Below are 24,913 nucleotides of genomic sequence, written 5' to 3' on the forward strand. Positions count from 1 at the left end.
TCTTTCTATCAACTCTGCAGTATTTAGTTGACCATTAGCTACTTAACTACTGTATTTTGACAAGTGTAAGGAAAGCTTTTGTGTAGTAACTGCTTTAAATGTAAAAAATGCTTCACAAATACTGTTTCATTTCTAAATGTTGTGAATAAATGTTAGAAATAAACACTGCATGCTTTATTCAAGATTTTTATTACCCTTATTACTTGAAACGCAAAGACATTTTGAAACAATGTAGATGCTATGCATTTATCATATTAATAATATAATAATGATGAATGCCAATACTTCCCCCCCACATTTTTTTCTTCTTTCAAAGTTACAGTATGTATGCTATCTTGTAATCTATAATGCATTTCAAAGTTTTAACATAATACGAACAGACAGTTAAAGATCTGATCGGTTAAAAAGAAATGTCAAGCACTTAAATTGTTTGCCAACACGAGCAACTGGCAGAGTCGGATATGGAGATTTACAACACAACTTTTTGCCTTCCCCACACAATGATTGAGAGGTTTGCAAATATACAAAGTCTTGCAATAGTTGACAGTAAAAAGAAAGGTACTAGCTAATAGTACTCAGTTATGAATGATATTTATACTTGAGAAAACTCTCTCCTCCCCAGGACTATCAAGTAGAATGACATGCTGTCTTGATTTGGTTCATTCTCCACATAAAATGTACCAGGAGGAACTGATTACAAGATGAACCTTCATTTCCCCAACAGAGGAACAGCAACTAGTGTGTTAGGGACCGCGCTTACATCAAGGAGGATTCACACCATGTCCTCAACCTGAGCTACAATTGCATTTATTGTGGCTCCAAAATGAGATGTCTGAAGTCTTCAGTAATTGTGGATGATAGCAAAGTGCAAAACAAAAACAAAACCTGTACACACTTGTCTGACGGACTTGTCGTGGAACTGGATTTTCAATTCTGTGCCAATCGTTGAGAATCAGCAGGCAGCATATCAATGAGACCCACATGCACCTTCATACATTCTGATCCTTCACTACTTCACTTCTGAATTTTGTATTTTTCTTTTATGATCCAAAGAGGTAAAGTGAAACCATAATAAGAGTTTTTGAGAGTGAAATCAATTTAAACCACAACACAAATGAGTAAAATCGGGGGAGCAGTGTTTCCTCTGTTCATGCAGCAGTGGCGGGCCGTGAAAGTAAGAAAACAACCACCACCGCTAAAGAAACTTTGATTAAAAATAAACAAAACAAAAACATTAGTTTTCTAACTTTACTCATCAACACAAACATGTAGAGATAATGCTTCAATTTACCACTTAAAGTATCCAAAATAAAAGCAGTTAGAACCAAAACTGGGTGTGAAAGCAGCGATATATATATGGAACTGAGAATGAGGTTAGCCCGAACCACCGCCGCCATGAAAAAGTACATGGAGAAACACTGGGAAGTAATAAGCATCGTACAAGTAAATTCCATCATGTTTCCACAGGGTGTTCTTTGGGCTAGGAGACTCATATTTTATAGAAAATGTGTGTTTTGTATACATAGGGTGGTGAGTGCAGCATGTCGGTGTGTGTCGTAGTATACTCAATGAGTGGGATGCTGCTTGTATGTTGGGCATTGGGAGATTAACACAGTGGGCCATGGGAAAAGGGATATATAGACAAGGCAAGACAGGGTAGTGAGGGCAGTGACGACCCCCCGGAGATCCTCAGAGTCCTCAGCAGCTGCAGGTCTCCGCTGACGGCTTGGCCCGCTCGTTCCTGTCCAGCTTTATCGGCTCAGGGAACTCGTTGTACAGCTCCACTTCAGTCTCCTGAAATCAGACAATACAGTTGCAGCTTTCACAGAAACACATGCTGAAAAATGTACAAGACACCCAGTAACCCAAGACACTTTTAGAGCTTTTCAAGACCATTTCTAAGCAAATATAAGACTGATTTTTGGACAAATTATCTTGTACTTATTTAAGCTTTGCAGGGAAGTATAAAGGGAAACAGTACAGGTTAGAGGTAGAGGTTTTATATAGGAACATGCTTATTAGACCGAGTTAGTTTAATATACATTTTGCCACCTGCTACGTCCACGTATAGTGTTCACAGTTAGGTTTAAATATGTGTTAACATCAAATTAAATTAAATGTTTGTCGCAATTAAGACCTCACAAATTCTAATTAAAGCCTATTTAAATAACTTTCAAAGTTTAATATTTATAAAATTTAATTGAAGTGATTTTAAAGACTTGAGGATTTCTTATTGACCAGGATTTCTGGATTGCCTTAATTACCTGTTTAAGGGCATTGCGTGCAATAGTCTGGAAGGCCTGCTCCACATTGATTGCCTCCTTGGCGCTGGTCTCGAAATATGGGATGTTGTTCTTGCTTTGACACCAAGCCTGTGCTCGCTTGGTTGTTACCTGAAACACAAAGAAACTAATGTTATTCTTAGAAACATCAGACACAAGAGAAAGGCTGTTGAATCCAAGCTATTTTTAAAGGTACTGTATCCGACACTCAGAGCTGTAATATAACAGCAAACCATTATTTGCTGTGTAAAGATACAGTGGAATAATGGCGTCCTGAGCAGTGGTGGTCGTCGTTAGATGGTCAAGATGCGTGCGCATGTTAGTGCATGTGTGTATCCCACTGGCTAGCTCATCATTGCCGATTTGCACTAAACCAGGTATGTCAAAAGTTCAGCCAGATGGGAAGTTCTTGCCCACGAATTGATTTTAAACGGCTTGTGGCTTGTTGTTCAAAATATACATGTGGCCAATCACACAGTGTTGGTTCACTGAGCAAGATCACTGCATTTTTTCCCGTTCACCTCACAATAGAGAGACTATCATATAGTTTGTTGACATGCACCAGGTAGGAACTATGCAGGCGGACCTTATTTGTAGCAAATGAACACTCACCAAACACCGCTGATATTGAGATGGCACTGTCGCCATTAACATTAGCTCCATCAGCAGCTAATGCAGCTGTTTATGGAGTGATGGAGCCACCAGCTCAGCCACTGCTGTGTTGACAACCATTTCCAGACAACTCATACGCTCTGAATTTCGCATAGAGCCCTTTAAATCTGTACTAAACAAAACTTCAAGACCTCAAAAATTACCAAACACAGCTGTACATTTCAATAAAAACACAAACAAGTGGTGCACATAACAGCATCCCTGGCAATCAAACGTAATTATCTGGACTCACCTGTCTGTTCTCCAAGTCGATCTTGTTTCCCAGCACCACGAAGGGGAAATTCTCCGGGTCTCGAGGGCTGGCCTGGATCAAGAACTCGTCTCTCCAGCTGTCTAGAGTCTTGAAGGTGTTGGGCGCTGTCACGTCGAACACCAGGACGCAGCAGTCTGCTCCACGGTAGAACGCTACACCTAAGGACTGGAACCTCTCCTGTCCTGCTGTGTCCCAAATCTGTACGCATTTAAGAGGCCAACATGTGTTTATGTGCACAAAATAATCAGATTACTGCAAATAAAGAGATTAAGGTAATACTTTGACTGTGGTGTTTACATGGGTCACATTAACTAGATCTTCCTAATTACCCAGCACTGTTTGTTGGACAGCTGCTGTGACGCCTGGAGTGATGTGTTGTACCATACTAGAAACGTAACTTAAAACTCTTGACAGTCTGTTAGTGTGGGGGATAAATATAAGCCTGTGTTTCTTTCTTTAATATCAGACATTGTATAAGCTTTTCATTGTATTCCATGATTGTTTTAGATATGATAATTGTGTTTGAATTAGAGATACGTCAGTGTGGCATTCGTTTATCATTTCCTCCATACCTGCATTGTGACAAGTCTGTCATCCACCATGACTTCTTTCGTCAGGAAATCAGCACCTATTGTGGCTTTGTACTGGTTACTGAACTTCTTATTCACATACTGGTTCATCAACGAAGTCTTCCCAACTCTAGGAGAAAACATAAAATCAAGGACAACATTCAGAGCATGTGACGGCCAGAAACAAGTGCAGGGAAAAAAAGTGACTGCGATGAACTGATTGATGGAAGGTTCCTTGTTTGCTGCAACAGAGTGAGTATATTATTATCAGACTAGATTAAATATTCTTGTTAAGTGTTTTTCTTTTTTAAAAATAAACCATCAAGCATCGCTATTGTTGTCCCACCCTTTAGCTTCGAGACTATGGCTCAACAACACTCACCCAGAGTCTCCGAGGATGATGACTTTGAGTAGTACTTTCTTCCTTGAAGTCATTGTGCCACAGCTGTAAAGAAGAAAAAAGTTAATTAGAGGGAAGAAGAAAACTAAAAGAAGCGAAGCAGCACAAGAGGGATACAGCCTTGCCCCTGTGATGCCCCTTTAGATATGGGCCAACAGGTTTAACTGAAAGATGATAAGGTCTGTTTGCCTCTCGAAATACATTCCAAAGAAACGGGCCAGTTCCAGGAATGAAACCAAGTGCGCCGTCTCCTCTACTTGTGTTTTCTTTGCCTCATGAACACAGAAACTACAATAATAGGAGGTAAAAAAAAACACACGCTGCACTGCATTGTTCTCTAAAACAATTCATGAAACAATTCACTGTGCTTTATTTCTCCCCCAAATTATGCTGAACAATGCAGTGCGGCGGAGATGACATCTACTATTTGTGTCACTACAGCTGGTTGTTTTCATTATAGTGATTTTGTTAAATTCATACGTCTGACAAACCATTCAAAAGGATGACATTGTTTCACTCCCAAGATACAATTCTTGTTCCTTTATAAAGCTGAACATTACAATGAATTGAAAATAAATATGGAACATACTCCACAAATACTGAATGGAGCCATGAATCATATTAATCACTACATGTCTACACTGTAGTGCATCATGATAACTTCCCAACTGAGCTCTGTATTTGTCCTACCACACACGCAGGTGCTGCACTTCAATGATTACCTTCATACACACTTAACTGATTTTAGTAAAACCAACATGTAAAATTTGGGAAAATAGGTGGTCTCACTGTAGGATTTAGCTATTGTCAACTCTTCCTCTTTAAATGTAATCCACCTTCCCCCACTGAGTAATCATATTTCCAAACAAAAGATCCCTAATGGGCTAAACTTTTCCGTTGTGTTTTCACATCTGTGTCATGCAGATGTGTGTTTTATTCTTGATGACAACATGTGAAACTGTAACCATATTTATATTAATTGGATCTGAATCCTCAAAGATTATTTTTGTACTAAACTCATGATATAACATTCTCATCCTTGCCCCTTGCTAAGACATCACCAAGCATTTCTGACTTTGACCGAGTGAGCTTTGTAATAATAAACCACCTCATACAGCTGTAATGACCAAAGTCCAGCCTCAGTTACCCAGGGGCTTTAAATCATCCTTCTATTCAGGTTAAACTTTGAGAAAGCATTATTGGAATTTAAAAAAAGCAGTCAAAGGTTTGATCCACACACTGCTTAACACTTACAGCCACTAGTGTGAATAAAAACCATCGCCTCGGATCCAGACCAAGAGCTATTATGAGGCAAAACTAGCATCGAGCTATCGGTGCGGCTCTCATAATCTGCACCCCATGACACTGTGTCAGGGACTGATCACATGGTTTTAAAACACAGGACTAACGGAACCATGACTTGGCAGGCATGATTAGCACAGCAAATGCTGCGGTTGCAAACAATACACATACCGGTATAATCCTTAGTTATGATCAATCTGTCGACCAATCTGGCTGTAAATATTCCCACTTTGTAAACTGAAGCAGACAGAGTCCTGATTTAGCATTTTACCCAACAGCCATTAAGACATCTAACATACTTGCAAAGGGTTAGCAGGGAAGAATACACATTACATTTGGAGAGCAAGTGCCTCATAGCTGTATGAGAAAATGCAAGAAAACGATAACACATAGGTTAAGGAAGAGTATCGTTATTAAAAACCTCTCAAAATGGTGAAAGCTAGACGTTTTACACGTCTTGTCAACTAACAATTACCATATCAGTGACACTTCTTAATTTAAGCTAACGTTTAGTTAGCTAAGATAGGTTTATTAACAAATGTGAAACTTAATTAACATCACTATCGTCGATGTACATCGTAAAACTAATGACTAAAGCCACAAGGCACCAACCTGCGCGGTGATCCTGCGGTGGAGAAAATCAAAAGTGGACTTTTCTTCTGCCTCGGTTGGAAGCGTTAGCTAACGCGCAGGCTAGCTAACAGGCTAACGGCTCCTGTAAACGTCTGCCGTAAGAAAACAACACGTTCAGAGCGTCGACAGCTGAATAATCTCTGATAGCTAGCCTCGCAGCTAACTCTGTTTATCGAAGTCAACACTGCCACTGCCGACGTATCCCTCCTTTCGTGTAACAGAAGCGCTTTGGTACAATGGTCTATTTCGCCCCGTTCCCGTTGACGCTTGCTTTTCCTGTCAAGCTAAACGCGCTAGCTGCTAGCCGAGCTCTGTGCACTTCCTCCAAAACAAGCTCGTCGGTGAGGGCTGACGTCACGCGGTGGACACGCCTTGTTCCACAGGATCCTGAGAAGTCACAATGACACAAATAAAAATAATTATAATTACAATATACAATATAGTAACAAAATCATTGTCATGAATTATAATATAAAGTTAATGACAGATGACTAGCAGATTACATGCATAGTCCGCACAGCTAACAATCCCATCCTGATGCAAATTAGACATAAATGTAGCCATATATCTCGTGATACATGTGTAAAGGGACAGAAAAGCCAGTTCATTTACCTTTGAAACTAACTGAGCATTCAACCGCATGCATTCATTGTGATAGTCCTCGATAACAACTGCTACTATTTGTTAATGAGTATACAGAACAACAAGATGTGGGCCTTCTGATCATCTGCAGTCCTGCTGCAAGTGCAATGTGGCTTTCCTTTTAGCTTTGTATGCATGGCCAGGGGCAAAAGTGTGTGCCACTCCCCTTTTTCTCCTACTGCTCTCCTCCACTCCAGACTTTTCCAGTCATTGGTAGGGTATGAAGATGCTGAGCCATCTCTGCTGTCTGCCTGTGGTGTCATCCAAAGAGGGTCTTGGCCTGCCATGTCTCTTTTGGTAGGTTTTAATTCACACCTCTCTTAGTTAGCAGTTTGGTAGGTTTTAATTCACACCCATGTCTGTAGCTGTGGTACTCTCTTGGTTATCAGTTTGGGAGACATGTTACCAAAATATCCACGGTTATTGTTTTGCTGTTTTTCAAGAAAGACAGTGGCCTTGACACAGTGGGTAAGGTAGTTAAGATGTCCCCAGTGCGTGCTATCGTCCCCATACCGTCTTGTCACATGATCAGAGACTTGACATTGGATCACATCAATACCTATTACCCTGCAATCATCACTGCATATCTGTATATGACAAAAAAATACTAAAGAAAATAAGAAATTGTTATTTTAATTTAAGAATCTGAATATTTGATGTATAGAATAGTTGATTTATTGTCATAGAATAAGCTTGTAATTTTATTAAAGATGCCATTGACTGTTTTAGGCCCATTCTCCACCCAACACATTGGTGGAGGGCCCTCTTTCTCTATGGGCCCAACTTGCGGACCCCAGTGCAATTGTACTGCCTGCACTGTCCATATTTACGCCCCTGCCTTGACACTAACTTAATCCTTTCCAGTGGGTCTACAGTGTCTATATTGGATTTTGGGGTGTAATAATGATGAGATGAATGATGATGAGAATTTGAGATGTTTCCAGGTCTGCAGCAGCTCTGTCAGCAGCATCAGTACCCCCTCTTGGCCAGCTTACTATACCATCTGAGTGTCTGATAATGGCCAGTATGTTACCTGTGATGATGACTTTTTAAAAAAAAATTTAACTGACACACTGACGATTTTTCTTGTTACATCTGTGATTCCATGCCTCTGTGTTATGGCTTCTATGGAACTGAATCCCAAGTTACATTTAAGGCATTTGCAGACATTTTTTAAACAATTCTCTATAGTTAAATAATATATTGAATTATGTCCTTAACTCAGTTTACACTCCCTGTATCCAGATTGTATTCTAATACTGAGAATTTAGTAATCACATTTAATTTACACATGTCAGCCAGTTACATCTAAGGTCATTATATTTCTATTTATCTGTGAATACACACATTGCGAATCCAACACCTAACACACAACGCTTTGTTTTGTATGACATTTTATAAATGATTGTAGCCACCCCCAGGTGTCAGTATTATGAGGTAATGTCATCTTCAGCAGTCAATTTGTGGCAGAGCAAAACTGATTTATGTGTGATCAACATCTTTTAATACACAAAATTATAGTGTCCCAGAACTGGATCTTGATTGCCTGCATACTTGTGGACTTTGGTTGTCAAACAACGCTTTCACAAGACATTTACTGAGACCGCAGATGACTTCCTAATGTAACTGTGACAAACAAGTTTTCAATGAGTTACCCACAGATGACAGTACCTATTCTGCAACACTAAAACCACACACCACTGCCGAAACCCGGGATCGAACCAGGGACCTTTAGATCTTCAGTCTAACGCTCTCCCAACTGAGCTATTTCGGCTTGACACTTACTAGATATGATACAAAAACAAAATATATAAAAGATAACTGACCTATGAAAAGAAACAAAAATGTATGTTATTACTATGGTAACGGTAACCTGACACGAGCTCTTTCAATAAGCCAGAAAAGATCACTACTAGAGTTATTTCATGAGCACACAGTCCAGCAGGGCCCAACTTTTGGAGGTAAAACGTTTCACGGGTTGTATTAAAAACGTTTTGTCTTTGAAAAATCTTCTTAACTTTTATTGTTTTTCTGTTTGTGTCAGATTTCACGGTCGCTTCCGACGCACAGCGCGCTGTAACGAGCGCGCCGTGACGTCATCACGTCAGCCCGAATGAAGCGTCATCCTTTCTGATGTAGAGCGGCACGGCGGCCTTTCTTCGCCGTCTGCATTTCCCTCAGTCTGTCCTCTCTCATCCCGGTATTTCAGCTCTGTAATTTCTCCAACCATGACTCGAAAGTCGCCACTTCTCGCCGCCTGCCTGCTCCTGCTGGCGGCGGTGAGCTCCGAGGTTTCAGCGGACGGCTTGATGAACGAGGAGGTGAAGAGGACAGTGGACCTGGGCACTCATTTGGCTAAGATCACCGCGGAGATCGTGCTGTCCAACCAGGGGCACTCTGCCGTGCACAGCTTCATATTGGCGGTGGAGGCTGACCTGGCCCCGCACCTGGCGTACATCGGAGCCTCGGTGAGACAAACATCAGTGACTTAAATAAATAACGCGAACACGTCTGCCTGTAACCGGCTAGCTAGCTTTAGCATGCTAGCCACTTTATTGTAGGCTAATCATTTATTCGCTGTGCAAGATTTTGTATCAATTAAAGGTTGCGTATTTTCTAAATTGACAGCAGCAATCATGCGCAAGTATACAGCATGCTACCATATGATGTTACAGTGTGTCCATTGAATGTATGAGCTCACAGCTACTAGCTAGGCTATGTGAGTCAATGTGGGTGGTGAGCTCTGCAGGATCAGGAGCCAAACAGTCAGTTAGCCAACAGTAGCTACTGTTTCAGCGTCTAACCTTATATTGCTTAGTGCAAGGTTTAGACACCAGCTCATTTGCTTTGAGCAGAGATGTAACGATTTGATTAATTCATTGTGAGTTGCTAAAGGATGTGGGTAATAAGATGTTAACTTCCGCAGCGCTGCACGCTCTGTCAGTGGCTGAATGACACGTACGCGCTGGGCAGTTCACTTCCGTGTGTGACTGCGCAGGCCTGCCCCCTTTCACTGTGTATGAAGCTGTGACTAGGCTCTGCTTTTAGACAGAACAATAAGCTACGCATATATTTTTAAGGAAATGTGATTCTTTGCATTATCCTGTATTTTACCTGGGAGTGTTTTTCCTGTAGAGACAGTATGCTCTAACCACCATGTTTCCACAGGTGAAGGGTGATGAAGAGGAGGATGGCACACTTGAACTTCAACAGACAACAATTCAGGGCCAGAGGTAAGAGGTGGACTCTTACACTGTCATCTAACTGGAATCTCAAGCCTGTGCAAACAACTAAACTGGTGGAAAAACTCAACACATTTGTTTCACCTTTACCTTAGGGAAAGACCATCATTGTTGCCCCACAGTTTCATGCTACAGCAATGCAAACTCACAACACAAGCCTTCCTGTGAAACTGATTTCTGTCAATCCACTGACTTTCAATATGAAAACTTAAGGATATGAATATAGAACTATGGTCGGCAGCTTGTTAGATTACTCATAGCTCATTTTGACAGCATTTCCCATGCACAGTGTAAAGTAGAATAAAATAATCTGGCTCTTTTAAAATACTTTTAAAGATTCAGAAGTGAATTATTAAACACAAACAATTGCATTTTGTAGCTCCTGATAGGCTGATATTTTAATTAAAGGTCCAGTGTGTAGGATTGACAGAAATGGAATATAATATAATAAGTATGTTTTCTTTAGAATATAATCGCCTGAAAGTTATTTTTTTTATTACCTCAAAATGAGTCGTTTATATCTACAAGGGAGCAGCTCCTTGTCCACGTAGTCCACCATATTGCACCACTATGTTCCTACAGCAGCCCAGAACAGACAAACTAAACACTATCTCTAGATAGGGCCACTCACAGTTTGCAGCCCCTCCATAACAAGCCAAACAGTGTCAGAAAAACACTGATTTTTACTGTGAAACTGTTTATTCAGTGTTTATAGCAGTTGAAATCACCAGGGGCCTGTATCACGAAGTGAGATCAACCTTTCCTGGGTTACCCAGACCTATCCTGGGTTGACTAATCCTAACAATGGTAATCAGGATAATCGGTATCACGACGCTGGATATCAACTCGGTAACTCAACCCAGGGTTGCTTTATCAAGAGCCGTGAACGCGCATGCAGCAGACCAATCACAATCATGAGAGAAGCGCAGCGTCACTGAGCGTCCTCACAGAGCGCTGTATGTGAGGGGGAAAAAAAAAAGTATTTCTCGTGAGGATCAGAGATTAATTCTTCTAAAATATGAGGAGGAGAAAAGCAACATTATTGAAAAGGCCAACAACGTGGCAGCTGCAGGAGGAGGAAACATGCGTGGCAACGCATAACGGGATGAATAATGTTTAGTTTTAGTTTGGATTAGTTTATTTGCACATAATGTTAAAAACAGACCGTATAAAATTTACACGATTAAAAAAAGAAAAGTGCTGGAGAGGTTAGAAGCCAGTAAAAGCTTATCAAAGAAATTCTCCTGTCAAAACATTAATGAAATCACATAATAGAGAAGAAAAAAAAAACAGGTCAGGAAAGAAGAAATAGAGGAGGAGAGAGGGGAAAATCAAGACAAAACAAGGTAAAAAATAAAATTATGTGTAGGTTAAATGACTCATCACTGGTTCAAGTAGCTACAGTACCTGTACCTGTACATCTGACACTGATCACACCCTTGAATCCCATGAAATCAATGCTGCGCAGATGAATTGCGTGTATTACAATTATCGTTAACATCATTGCGTCTGATAAATTCGTCTTCTTTGTCATAACGTTATATATGCTACAATAAAGCTTAAAGCTGACGCCGCAATTAAATCATATCAACACCAAATTGATAGTCTGAATAAAATCATCCTGATATTGAGCTGTGTTAGAAATTAACAGCTGCGCAAAAATATACCTAGTCTCCCTCTTTAAAAAACAAAAAGGAAAATTCCTCAAACACCATGAAGTGTAGACATGATAGGCTACTTTCCACATTTCCAGCAGCAAAGCTGTCAATTAGGCCCATTATCTTTAACAGGGATTATTTCCTCCAACAAAACAAAATGTTGGCACTAATTAATGGTGCTATTACATGTCCGCAAATTATCAGTTTCTGGGCTGCATTTCTGTCAGCGGAGTCTTTTTTTTTTTTTTTCCGAACAGCTGATTGGCCAGTGGGTGGTGCTTTTTATAGGATCAGATTCAACCCTGAACTTACCCTGCTGCGGAGCAGGATAGCCGTTCAGAGTAAGTTACCATGGTGATCTACCCCGATAAGAACTAAACCGGCTTCGTGAGACCGAAAACCCAGGGTTAACCCTGAAGGTACCTTGCTAAGACATTAATCCTGCTTCATGATACAGACCCCTGGTCTGTTTGTTTTGTAGAGGAAGAGACCTCTGCAGATAAATCAGCTCCCAGTAGAAACCTCCAGAGCAATGAACACTGAAGGAATCATCACGAGGAGTTCATGCTTGGCCCATGGTAGAAGTTTCAGCTGGTTGCAATCTGCAGCTCCTTTAAATATCATAAACATCATTATGCAAATGTATCTTACCTATCCTCCTCTCTGTCTCATCTGTTCCCATGCAGTGGGGAGTTTTACAAAGTGCAGCTGCCCTCCAGTCTGGCAGCAGGTGCTCAGCTGAAAGCAAAGGTGGAGATGACATTAACCCACGTCCTGAAGCCCTTCCCCACACACATCACCCAGGCTGAGCGCCAGCTGGTGGTCTTTCAGGGGAACCACTACTTTTACTCTCCGTACCCCACCCGCAGCCAGACCACACGTGTTCGCCTGGCCTCCAAGACTGTGGAGAGCTACACCAAGCTGGGTAACCCCAGCAAGAACGATGAGATCATTGAGTATGGACCCTTCCGTGATGTGGCTCCATTCAGCGAGGTAAAGCTGCGACCAGATTTCAGGAGCTTCAAGTGAAGCTTCGAGAAAGTTGCTCAGATGTTCTGTGTTGTGTTTGCTATCTCCTGTCCAGGATACCATGAAGATCCATTACGAAAACAACTCACCCTTCCTAACCATCAGCAGCATCATTCGGACCATTGAGGTCTCTCACTGGGGTAACATTGCTGTGGAAGAGACCATCGACTTGAGGCACACAGGAGCCTTCCTGAAGGGGCCCTTTTCACGTTATGATTATCAGCGTCAGTCAGACAGCGGCATTTCATCTGTGAAATCCTTCAAGGTATCGTATTAAACATAAACTACTGTCACTTGGCTTGCTTTTACTCTTTAAGGTGATGATGATGATGACCACCATATGTGCTTTCGCCTCAACAGACTATCCTTCCTGCCTCAGCCCAGGACGTCTACTATAGAGATGAGATTGGAAACATCTCCACCTCCCATCTGCAGGTCCTGGATGACTCAGTGGAGGTGGAGGTCAGGCCTCGCTTCCCCTTGTTCGGAGGCTGGAAGACCCATTACATCATCGGCTACAATCTGCCCAGCTATGAGTACCTCTACACCCTGGGTAAGTTGACTTTTCTGGGACAAATGCATCCCAATCACTGAATCCCACTGTGTGTTGCAAATATATCACATAATTGTATCTCCTAGGTGACCAGTATGCACTGAAGATGAGGCTAGTTGACCATGTGTATGACGACCAGGTGATTGACTCCCTCACTGTGAAAATCATCCTGCCAGAAGGGGCCAGGTTAGTGTTGTGCAAATCCACCGTATGTTTGCATGACAGCATGATTTTTGCATTGTTTGATGCTAATTTGCATATTTTCCCTGTCATGTCCTATCAGAAACATCCACGTGGACACACCTTACAAAATTGATCGCATGCCAAACCAGCTGCATTACACGTATCTGGATACGTTTGGCCGACCAGTGCTGGTTGCCACCAAGACCAACCTGGTGGAGCATCACATTCAGGATGTTGTGGTAAGACGAATGGCAGAAAGGGACTGAAATTTGGGCATTCTATGTTATATACAATATTTAATAGCAGATTTGTAGAAGATTGCTATGACTTACATAGCATGTAGCTTCTACAGTGTCATTAACCACACGTCCAGCTTTGTTGAAGCCAAATATCCTGCAGAGACACAAAGATTTTTCAGCTTTGACCAATGTTTAAAAACTCAAATGCACTAACTGTTTTTAAGTAATCATGCACTACAGCAGTCAAACTGAGTTTTCCTCCTGTGCCACATTCAGACCAGAACATAAAGCTTGCACATACAATATTGAATGAGCTGAGTGTCTTTGTGCATTTTTAATATGAACTTATCTGATTTTTAAATACCAATTTGGTCTTACCTGTGGAGCCATCCTCAGGAACAGCTGTTCCAAGACGCAGGTTTACTAAGTCTGAACAACCCTGCTGAGTAAAAACAGAAACACGTCTTTTTACTTCAGTCTTTGTTCCAGATTCACACAGTCAAAACAAGGTGTTCAGTTTACAGTATGTTACAGAGAAAAGCATGCAGTGCTTCATATTTGAGAAGCTGTAAATGATCAGAGTAGTGATTTATTAGTTTTTATGAAAATCGGGTTATTTAGCTCTCAAGATCTCTTCTTACAGGGCGCCCCCATGGCATATGGGTTAAAACAGAGACCATTAACGTCCCTGGCTCTAGTACAGCTGGGAACCTTTGTTGCATGACGTTCCCCTTTTCTGTTCCCTCATTTCCTCTCATCTCTCTGATAAAGCTGTCCAATAAAAGCATAACATGTCCTAAAAAAGGAGGAAAAAAGCTATTAGGGCATGATTTATGATATGAGGTGTTAATTTGTACTCAGATAAAAGTTAATAGACCTCTTTTGTGATTACCAGGTTCATTATAACTTCAACAAGATCCTGATGCTGCAGGAGCCTCTCTTGGTAGTAGGGGCCTTCTACATCCTCTTCTTCACTGTCATCATCTATGTCCGCCTGGACTTTGCCATCACAAAGGTATGACAGCATTCATACAAGGAGCCTGGTTTCTGTTGGACTTATATATTCTTACCCTCCCTTTGTTTGGCAGATATCCTGGATGTGTCTGTCTTCGTTCAGTTTTTGTAGCTTCACAGTTTTAAATCTGCGGTTATGTGTTTGTTCAGGACCCTGCGGCTGAGGTGCGTATGAAGGTTGCCTCCATCACAGAGCAGGTGCTGACACTGGTCAACAAACGTCTTGGTCTGTACCGACACATGGACGAGGTGGTGAACCGCTACAAGCAGTCCCGTGACACGGGGGCGCTCAACAGCGGCCGGAAGACTCTGGAGGCTGACCACCGCACTCTCACCAACGAAATCAGCTCACTGCAGGCCCGCCTCAAAGCTGAGGGCTCTGATTTGGCTGATAAGGTCAGTGATGTGTGTTTGAGAGCACAGTGTACATGAAATAATCTGAAAGTACAGCGATGTTCACTTCCGTCTGCTCTCTCAGGTCGGGGAGGTGCAGAAGCTGGACGGCCAGGTGAAGGAGCTGGTGTGTCGCTCCTGTCAGGAGGCGGAGCGGCTGGTGGCAGGTAAGGTCAAGAAGGAGGCTTACATCGAGAGCGAGAAGACTCTGACAGGCAAGAGGCAAGAGCTCGTCAGCCGCATCGACAGTCTGCTGGATGCCCTCTAAACTTCTCCTGCCGCACTCGCACACACAGACACACACCACCCACGCTGCAACATACAAGCAACCATTTGTATGAATAAGAATTAAATGAAAAATGTGACACAAATGCTTACACTTTTTTTTTTTATTTTTTTTTTTTACCATCTTTGAAACCAGACATGGACAATTACCATTCTCATCTTCTGGTAGTGATGGGTTTATCCAAACACCCGTGCCTTGTGATAAACTTGAGGTCACTGCGCGCTCAGCTCCATAGCAGCTACGTCACAACTTTTGGATTTTATATTTGTCTGTTTTTGAGTTTGTTCAGTTACTCTTAAACTTTGTCACACTGCCTGGACTTGACGCTTCATTTTCATGTTCAAATCTGGACTTTGTTTTTTCCCCCTTTTTAAGTATGTATGGTTATGGGACTTTTTTTGGAATCGAACAGCAAAAGGGCCCAAGTGTTTTTGATCTCATGTCTTTACTCACATATGCCGTACTCTAAGATCGAATCATCCCCAGCTCTTAAGTACGAAGGTAATGTTTTCCAATCGTATCTCTTTTGCACTTAGAACTGTTTTCTACTCGCCCCTGACTGACGTTTATATTTGAACAAATTTGAAGCTACAACTCTGTGTCATCCCAAATGCTTGTTTATGATGTTCCTCAGTCATATTTTCTACATTTTGTATGAGTTTTTGTTTTGTAAGTGGTGGTTTTTTGTTTTTGGTTTTTTTTTTGGACCATGAGATTAGTGACTACATGAGATTAGGTAGTATGCGAGAAAAGACATGGGAGATGGGACACAGATGATTGTGAAATGGGCAATGATGTGGAAAGCTGTCAAATTTGAAATAAAGTTTTGAGAAACTCATCATTTAGCATGTTTTTATGCCTCTGTGCTGGTGACAGCCCTGGCCTGAGGCATTATGTCTTCGGGTTGCACACCTGTATGTACGTATGTACCATTGTCGTGAGCGCGAGATCGGACAAGGGGTTAGATTTTGGTGGTCAAAAGTCAAGGTCATAGGACTTTGTGTGATTCTGCTGAACGTAATTTCCTTAAATTTGGCACAAACGTCCACTCGGATTCAAGAATGACATGATTAGATTTTGGTGGCCATAGGTCACACTGTGACCTCGCCCGTCTTATTCTTCTGAACGTGATATCTCAAGAACAATGAGGGAAATTCTTAAAATTTGGCACAAACATCCATTTGGACTCTAGGATGAATTGAGTTTGGTGGTCAAAAGTCAAGGTCTCTGTGCCGTCAAAAAACATGTTTTTCGTTCTAACTCAAGAATTCATGGCTAATTATGACAAAATTTCAGACGAATGTCTAATAGGATAAAATGATGAAGTGATGGCATTTTATATCCAAAAACGTCAAAGGTCAATTTTACTCTGATACCATAATGTTCTGCAAAAACACTTTTTGGGCTGTTATTTATTGTCATAACTCAAGAAACATAGAGAAGAGCTTTGGTCAGACGCTGAATTGGTGACACTAAGCTTGCCCGGTTGAAGATGTGAGTAAAGCATCCATGTTTAAGAGTTGTACATTCTTTGCAGCAACATCTGTATTTGAGGCATCGTCGACTGTCATGGCTATGTGTGAATCTGGGCAGATATGGATGTAAACTGCAACTGCAACTTGACTAATTTGCAAAGACATGCAACCATACTGTGGTTATTCTAGTTTAGATTACACAGCAGGTATATGAAGATGGATGATGGAGTTACAGAACAGTTTACTCCTGTGATTAGCTCATCTGGGGGCGCAGTAGCCTTTGTTGAACAGAAGAGGGCGCACTTGTGTCAAGAACCACCACTTAACCCAATTGCAGGCTTTTTTGTCCTCTTAAACAAAACCACACTGCTGACATATAGATAAATGTATGTCATATGAACGTCCCAAAATAAAAATCAGTCGTATATATATATATGCACTATGGCTGGTGCCCCTTTTAAACTGGCACCTCCGAGGGGATTTCCAGCACATTGTTGCATTCCTTGTTCCAGAATAACCCCACCTACCACCCTATCCTTCCCAGTCAGCGGAGCAGCCGACCTGCCAGTCTGTGCCCAGGACAAACATTAAGGGTCAGCCTGAGGTCATCGCTTTCCCTCTGAGGTCACCAGGGGTCCTGGCAGGTCATTTCCTGCTCCATAATAACAGGCCCCGTTTCCCTCACAATGATAATGTTAACATATTGTATGTGCCATACAATAATCATTCTGCAAATACACAGCAGGGGGAAAGCAAAGACAATGTCTGTTAGCACTGATGCTCGGTGCTGGTGAGAGGCCACACAATGGCATTTTTGTTTGTGTGTTTGTACTTGAGTGGAGATTTGGAGCGGTGAGAGTTCGGAGAGCCGCCGAGTCTCATTCTCACAGCAGTCGGGCTACTGCTGCTCACACACGTCCACCTCAGCACCACGGACTGTGTCCAACAAACCGCTGAGCTCACGTCTGCTTACTGCTCTGAAATGATGTTATCAGGTCGCTCTGTGAGTTTGAATGTTGGACTGACGTGACTGACGGATTCATTTGTGGACTGAAAAAACACTCAAAACTTGTGAATTTGAGAGGTTTTACAGAATGAGTTATTGGCTTGAAAATACTTTCTTTAAAACAACTTGAATTCATCAGTATTCTTAAACTCTTTGGCCTGCTCCCTGTCCCATTATCAACACTGATAGAGATTTCATAATAACACCACAGCTGTTGGAAAATCAATGACAGCAGCATTTTTGAAACACAGACTGTATTCATCAAACTGTTACAACAAAATGTTGGGACTCAAGTAAAAGATAAAAGTAAGATCCTTCATTTGTACTCCAAAGCACATTATAAATACATGTAACGTTTGCTATTACATTTCTTTTGACTTAAATTCAAGAGAGCTTCATAGGTCTCTTGGGTTTGTTAAATGGCTACAGTCCAGAGACAGATCTGAGAATGAGGCTTCCGAGACATATTTTGAAAAATGTCAGGCATGATGACAGATATGTTGTTTGTACCTATATGTAAAATTCATAAATTATAATAGAATAAAGTGCAAATTTATTATGTTGGCAATGAATTTTCATTTTCTACTCTTGTGATTTTGATATCAAATAAACCTTATTGTATGTTTTCTCTAATGTAGGCTATGGCCTTTACCTGATTTCAGTTTAGAAGTTTCCTATTATTTGATCCCTATTAATATTTTACATACCATCAAAATATAGATTGTTTAATTCTTGTGTTAATTGCTACTGAAAAAAATTTAAACAACAATATCACATGAAGGTAACAGAAACAGTGAAGCTGAGAAAAGGGGTTTAAAGTTTTAAGGCTCCTCACAAAATTATGTAACAGATGGATAAGTTGTGAAAACATAATTTTATGCCCTTAAAAACAGCATTTAGATACTTCACTGTGTATTTGGACAATCAAAGACAATTTAGTAAATTCATCTTTCGGCCAACAATCTTTTAAAATATGTGATTTTAAGGAGGCTTAACAAGATGAAATCACGTGAAGTCCACCAGAGATACAGCAGAGACAGCAGTCACTGCTACTCTGCTGAGCTCGGCTCGCTAGCTTTTAGCAATACTAGCAATTAGCAATGCTAGTTTAATTTTATCTCCATTATGATTAGATTTTGTTACTGTCCTATTTGTACCAAAAAACAAACAAACAAATAAAAACTATTTCTTTATTGGAGCATCAAATGGGATTATTGAAATACAGGAAACAGGAAAATGTGAGTAAATTAGCTCAAGATAACGGTATCTGGTTTTTAATACTGTGTTTTGTGTCTTATCCAAAAGGTACATGTGTCTATAGCGTAATGTTACTTATATGGTAAAGCAGAACACTAATTTCTTGTCTTTTTACACAAACATGTTGTTGTTTTATCTTTGTAGGGCAGAACAGTAGGCTGTGCCTCTCTGACAGGCCGTTCACTCTCAGAGCATATGCAGGATTAATCATATGATCATCTGTGGGTAGAAATTTTGTAGCTTACGCTTCACTTTTTTTACTCCTCAGTTGTATCATTAGAGAACTGTTCAGTGTAATTCTTAAGGGTAAGATAAATACGGGCTCAGGTCCTGAGTAAAAAGGGAGGTCTTTGAAGATCTAATGTTATAACTTAACCCAAACTAAGCACCTCAATTTCATGAAGGTGTTGAAAAATCTTTCAGCTTGATATTAGAATGATGCTGGTAGTATCATACTGCTCGACCACAACCTTCCTCATGAAGGGGCATCACTGAATCATGCTCATGTCATCACACACTGTTTTGTTGATGCATTTGCCTTATTTGACTGTGTTATCACTGACAGTGCATCGTCTTGTGTGGTATTGGTGTTTTGTTGATTGGCCTTTCAGTCTTTTCAGTTCCAGCCCAGGATGTGATTACTGGTCGCAGAAGAACTGCGGTTTATCTGTTGGCGTAAGCCGAGCAGAATACTGTTTAAACCGGAATTCATGTGCAGCACTGTATCCTGATGTGGCAAACCGTGTGTGTGAGTGTGTGTTTGAGGTGGATGAGGGGGTATGTGCAGGGTGTTGGACTGGTTGGGCCATGTGGTTGAGCTGTCATGGTCCCCCCTCAGGCATGAAGTTGATTATTATCTTCCCTTCCTGAAGTATGGTAAAGATGCAGTGTGTGTTCTTTCTTTATCTGCCAGAAAAATAATGAATATGCAAAAAAAAAAATGTGTGAGTCAAACTAGGTATCAGTTGAAGGGGTAATCCACAAGCCCTGGGCCTTGTGACGTGGTGGTGATTGATTACATTGAGGGCTCACCTGCAGTACTCTCCCTCTTAATCTTTCTCGCTCTGAAATACACACAGACCCACACACTCACAAAGAGAGAGGCAGAAGTCACCAGTCAGGGAACAATATCCTGCTCAGAAGACCCTTCACAGCACACTCTCATAAATCACTGAGACAGAGCCACCACCCTCACTGTCAGTGTGTTATTATGCACACACTCACACACACACACACACTGAGATCCACGTTCCTCACCACATACATTCAGTCAATCCTGCTACCCAGCCATAAAAGGATGTCATCGAAAAGAAGAAATACGACTCGAATCTAAACTCAAAACCCTCAAACACACCTCACCTGCATTGATTCCCTCTGGCTCTGCTTAAAACACACATCCTCACAACAGCAGCTCTGTGTCCCGCTCTGCCCTGGCCCTCAGCACCGGCCATTCCTCAGTGACAGGGTGCCAGGATGAGGGGATGAGAGGCGCTGAAGGGCGAGGTGAGGGACGGATGAAAGCCCCGCTGCTAAGGTCTCGGGGCCTTGCGTCCTGTGCAGGTGGCAGGTGTGATTTGGCCGGGTGCAGAAGCGTGAGGGCAAGGAAGAGGAGGACAATGAAGGCGTCTGTGGCCCCCGTCGCAGCTGCAGCAGGCGGGGAGGAGCGGGGCTGACAGATAAGACAGTCAGGCGGACGGAAAGATGGAGTAAAGGGAAGGACAGCGTAGGGTGCGCAAAGACGGAGATGGGACTTCAAACAGAGGATTGGGCCCTGGGTGCAGAGAGACACATTCTTGTCTGGCATGGAGGAGGTGGGGACAGAAGGAGAGCAGGAAAGATGGATGGCACAAAAAAGGAGAGCATTAGCGGCCACGGTCGTGCTCCTCTCCTGCAGATGTTTACATCGTGCACACTTTTGCTCAAAGCCTCTGCGCCCTGCCTCTATCTGTGTGAATATTGATGTCAACCTCTCTCTGTATGGATTTGTATCGATGAGACAGTAATCCTCTTCCCTTGCCGCCCTTGTGTGCAACTGTCCACAGCTCCCACTAAGACCCACTGATCTCTGCCACATGGCGCTCCATCAAAGCACTGATGGTCATGCCTCTCAGGGCAAGTTTTGCCAAAAAACGCACCCGCGTGGCTCATACATGTCCCTCAGTGCAGAGGATAAGCGGCAGATGAAGGTCTGACGCTACTTTAGACTTTGTATCATCTTGGATCACATGAAGGCGAGTGAAACAAAGCTGCTCTCTGTTCAAAGCACTCTTGTCTGAGCGCATGCACAAACACATACACACACACACGCGCGCGTTTCCTACTTTCTCTATCGGACCTGATTAGAGTGACAGGGGCACTTCCCATTGGCTGTGAGAGTGGCCCTCTCCTTCCCAGGGCAGCCAATTTCCCCTACTCCAGAGCTGATAGGAAACTTTGATTGTCCACTGAGCTTAGGAGAGACAAAGAGATTTTTCCTCTTGCAATCCACATATCGCTCCATCACATCTCTATCTACAATCTCCCCCACTTGCTCTCTCCTCCTCTTCTCCACCATCTCTCCCTCTTGAATTTTCTTGCCTTATTTCCATGATCACCACTGCTGTGGGCCGCTGAACGCGAGTCCATTAAACTGGCACTGACTGCTTTGATGGGCAGGAAGTCTCACTTCATGTGGTGACATCTGCATCCTGTGACACAATCCTACCCTGCGTACATGATCTACTGTCTTGGCTCACCACTGTCCTCTAATAGCATTCCTATAATTTAATACTGCGAGCACAGGCGGATGCCCCTGAGAACATTTGCATACTGGTATGTGCTCATGTTGGGTGCGAAGTGAGTTGAGACTGGGGGTGGACAGAGTAGGCAAGGCGTCTAAACATGTGGACAGAGCCAACAGGAAACATCTCCCTCTCTCTCTCTGCTGGCCCTCCCTAAGAACACACTTCCTGTCAGAGCTCCTCTAACTTCCTGTCCAGCCACCGGGAATCCCAGCTGGAACATTCCAGCTGTGCACTAACCTCCCTCCCTCTCTGGGCTGCTCGATTATTACAATTTCTTACGTGCTCAATCCCTCAGTCACACATGCAAATGTAAGTAGCACGCACACACTCAGAGGACTGCTCTTGTGGTGCCACTGCATCCCCTCCTCGCCAGGGGTCGCTACATAACAGCACATCATGTCCTGCGTAACTTGACTGCGTCTCTCTGCAGTGTGAAGCTCTCCGCCTCAGTGCTGAGGATACTGGGCTCTTCTATCTCCTCAGAAGCCTCTCATTTATATTACTGCGTTTTTTAGCGCAGGAAAATGCGCAGCGCCATTAGTCTAATGGCATTATATGAAATGGCGCATGCATGTTTATCAATGTGCCTTCACGCGGGGTCCATATGGGGGTGGAAAAAAGCAGGTTTGGTGACTTTGTGTATGACCTTTTCGGAAAGAGAGCTAATCCCGAGCTATAATAGACTCCGGGACCGATATGGAAAACTGCTGCACCGTTATCTCGGTTGTCTAGGAGACCATCAGAGCACCGGGGCCGGTGGAGATGCCACGGTATTAAAAGGGGAGTGTGTGCGTGTGTGTTTCTGTGTGCGTGTGTGTGCTGGAAAATGTTTTTTTAGTCATAAGTGTCACTCATAAATACTGCATTATGGACGCACGAACATTTTTTTCAGCCACGTTTGGCCCACAGCTTTATTTCTTCAGCATGTTGAAATTATAAATTCAATTTGAGGACATAGGAGTACATAGGAAAAGGTCAGTCATAAAAAAAAGTGAATGAAGCGGGGCACGCTCGGCTCGTTGTTCGTTAAATTAAACTGCTCTAGCCTGACATCAATTATTAAATATAGCAGATCCTCTGTGTCCTAAATTACAGCAACTATAGACTGTTGACCAAATGCCGCGGCAGTTTCTTCAGACGATAACACAGGCCTGATGTGAGGCCTGCTGACCAGACTGAAGGAAATCAGAGGAAACTAACGGTGCATGTTAAGCTTCTTATCCTGTTGTGAAACTGAAGATAATGCTATCGTGTGTCGATGTGTTTATTAGGAGGGAATCATTTTCACAAGTATAATTATAGATGGAAACCGAGCTTATCGCCTTATCTGGATTTTACGCTTTTATTTAACCTAAAAATAACAAAAATCACACACTTTAAAAACACAAGTCTTAATCAACTGTGAGTTTTTGGAGTTTGTAACTGTTGATTATTTTGTGAAAACTCAAATGAAGCTACATTGCACAACTTAAATTTCCAAAAGGTGGCCTAAATTAAAAATAAGGCTATAGATGCTCGGGCAGTAATCACACAGATAAGCATCATATCACAGTGATGTATGTTTAATATAGCTTGTATTGATATGTAAAGTGTGTGTACCAATGGCCCCCGCGAATAAACTCCCTCTACAGCCAAATGGAGCCTATATTGGCTGCACCGCTGCAGCGCGTAAAACGTGTAAATATTTCTCATTCCCTGCGCCTATCTGTCTCTATCAACCCCCCCTCCCCAACAAATGATGCATTAGATGCATTGAATGTATTTGTTGTGCAAGTTTGAAAAGGCGGCGATAATCTGGGAGTGAGAGATAAGGAACACCAATTTATTCAGCAGCACTTTGGACCCCGCTTCCAGCCTCGGTCGGTGCTGACACCCCCAGCAGTTTGCTGATAACGATTAGGCCATTTATTATCTTCACAGAGAACAAAGATTGCGTGGTGCCGATGAAATATTACCCCTGGTAATAATCAGAAGGAGAAGGGCCCTGGCATCTAATGCAGTGTGCATATAATATCGTCCCTGACGAAAAATCGTGCACACACTCACACACACACAGACACACAAACACACACACACAGACGGAGTCTCGTGCAGAACATGCAGAAAATTGATTAACAAAACAAGTGCAAGAAGCCACAACTAGCTGCAATGTTGCGAATTTGATTTATTGATAGAGATAATCGGTCTATTTTCGACATATAATAACAATAATAATAATAATAGGCTAAATTTAAAGGTGGTTATTTCTATTATTTTCCGACTAAAATAAATAATATAAAATGATTTTCATATATAACATTTGTGTGAACTTTTATCTATTTGACCATCTCTGTTTAACCTGATTGACAGCTCTGGTCCATTGTTGTCGGATCATAAACACAGATCATAAAGATCATATAATGTCGCAATTCTCAACTAATTAGATTCTAATTAACTAGTGCTTTTACAAGGCACAAATGTTAGTCTCAAATATATTGCATGCGCATCACCTCATTATATTCACACTGAGTATGGAAACAAACCAGCCTTTATGTTGCAACAGATAATAAAGCACATATAATAACCCCAAAAATGCTGTTTTCTGTCACAGTCCAGGCAATAACAGCCTTTACAAACTTAAAAAAGAAAAAAAAAATCATCTCTTTAAGTCTGTACTTGTAGGTTTGACGGGTCAAAACATTTTAAGAAACCTTTTATTCACACTGAATAAAGTTATATTCCTGTGAAGGTCCGTTATGTGCCAAAATAAATCAATATTTGGAGCTGTCGCATATTTGCTCTGGTGATTTCAAACACTGAAACAAACGTTATTAATTCAGTCAGACTTCACATTTCTTTTTTTTCTTCCTCTTCTTTTTGTGTGCGTGTGCACTCTGGGGAGCACGAGCCCCGAGTTGCAGAGGTCCTCGCGCCTCTTGCACCTGCCTGGCTCCAGCGCCGAGCACGAGCCCAGGTCGCGTGCAGGAGATTTTAGGGGCTTTGCATGTTTTACTAAGTTGTTGTTACTTTGTGGGATATAAAGCACAAAGAGGAGGAGGAGGG

At 42.0% G+C, this 24,913-nt stretch overlaps 2 protein-coding genes, 1 long non-coding RNA gene and 1 other non-coding gene across 4 annotated transcripts in view; 1 reads left to right on the forward strand and 3 right to left on the reverse strand.

The window, feature by feature from the left end:
* Positions 1-172: 172 nt before the first annotated feature.
* On the reverse strand, positions 173-6,446 carry rab7a (RAB7a, member RAS oncogene family). The gene is made up of 6 exons (XM_049591334.1): positions 6,091-6,446; positions 4,159-4,221; positions 3,780-3,906; positions 3,187-3,405; positions 2,265-2,393; positions 173-1,794 (listed from the first exon to the last, which is right to left on the reverse strand). Exons 2-6 carry the CDS (start codon positions 4,209-4,211, stop codon positions 1,699-1,701), a joined length of 624 nt encoding a protein of 207 aa, XP_049447291.1. The 5' UTR covers positions 4,212-4,221; positions 6,091-6,446; the 3' UTR covers positions 173-1,698.
* Positions 6,447-8,454: 2,008 nt separating this feature from the next.
* On the reverse strand, positions 8,455-8,527 carry trnaf-gaa (transfer RNA phenylalanine (anticodon GAA)). The gene has a single exon. It is a non-coding gene; the product is annotated as a tRNA-Phe (tRNA).
* A 333-nt stretch (positions 8,528-8,860) lies between these two features.
* rpn1 (ribophorin I) lies at positions 8,861-16,188 on the forward strand. The gene is made up of 10 exons (XM_049591286.1): positions 8,861-9,221; positions 9,922-9,986; positions 12,340-12,646; positions 12,738-12,947; positions 13,043-13,235; positions 13,322-13,421; positions 13,519-13,657; positions 14,553-14,672; positions 14,822-15,067; positions 15,150-16,188. Exons 1-10 carry the CDS (start codon positions 8,982-8,984, stop codon positions 15,330-15,332), a joined length of 1,803 nt encoding a protein of 600 aa, XP_049447243.1. The 5' UTR covers positions 8,861-8,981; the 3' UTR covers positions 15,333-16,188.
* The window catches only part of LOC125897882 (uncharacterized), a 97,794-nt gene continuing 86,548 nt past the window's right edge, over positions 13,668-24,913 (reverse strand). Inside the window, exon 3 of the long non-coding RNA XR_007450530.1 lies at positions 13,668-14,099. This is a non-coding gene — a long non-coding RNA (uncharacterized LOC125897882). The remainder of the gene's footprint in view (positions 14,100-24,913) is intronic.

This window comes from Epinephelus fuscoguttatus, linkage group LG1 (genome assembly GCF_011397635.1).
Source record: "Epinephelus fuscoguttatus linkage group LG1, E.fuscoguttatus.final_Chr_v1".
Lineage (NCBI taxonomy): Eukaryota > Metazoa > Chordata > Actinopteri > Perciformes > Serranidae > Epinephelus > Epinephelus fuscoguttatus.

Bases quoted from the DNA above. Each gene is read 5' to 3' on its own strand.
- rab7a (XM_049591334.1), bottom strand. From the start codon at position 4,211: ATGACTTCAAGGAAGAAAGTACTACTCAAAGTCATCATCCTCGGAGAC. The intron at 3,406-3,779 runs GTATGGAGGAAA...AAATGCGTACAG, and splicing joins ACAGACTTGTCACAATGCAG to ATTTGGGACACAGCAGGACA. The intron at 2,394-3,186 runs GTGAGTCCAGAT...TTTGTGTTTCAG, and splicing joins TCGACTTGGAGAACAGACAG to GTAACAACCAAGCGAGCACA.
- rpn1 (XM_049591286.1), top strand. From the start codon at position 8,982: ATGACTCGAAAGTCGCCACTTCTCGCCGCCTGCCTGCTCCTGCTGGCG. The intron at 12,948-13,042 runs GTATCGTATTAA...TCGCCTCAACAG, and splicing joins CATCTGTGAAATCCTTCAAG to ACTATCCTTCCTGCCTCAGC. The intron at 14,673-14,821 runs GTATGACAGCAT...GTGTTTGTTCAG, and splicing joins TGGACTTTGCCATCACAAAG to GACCCTGCGGCTGAGGTGCG.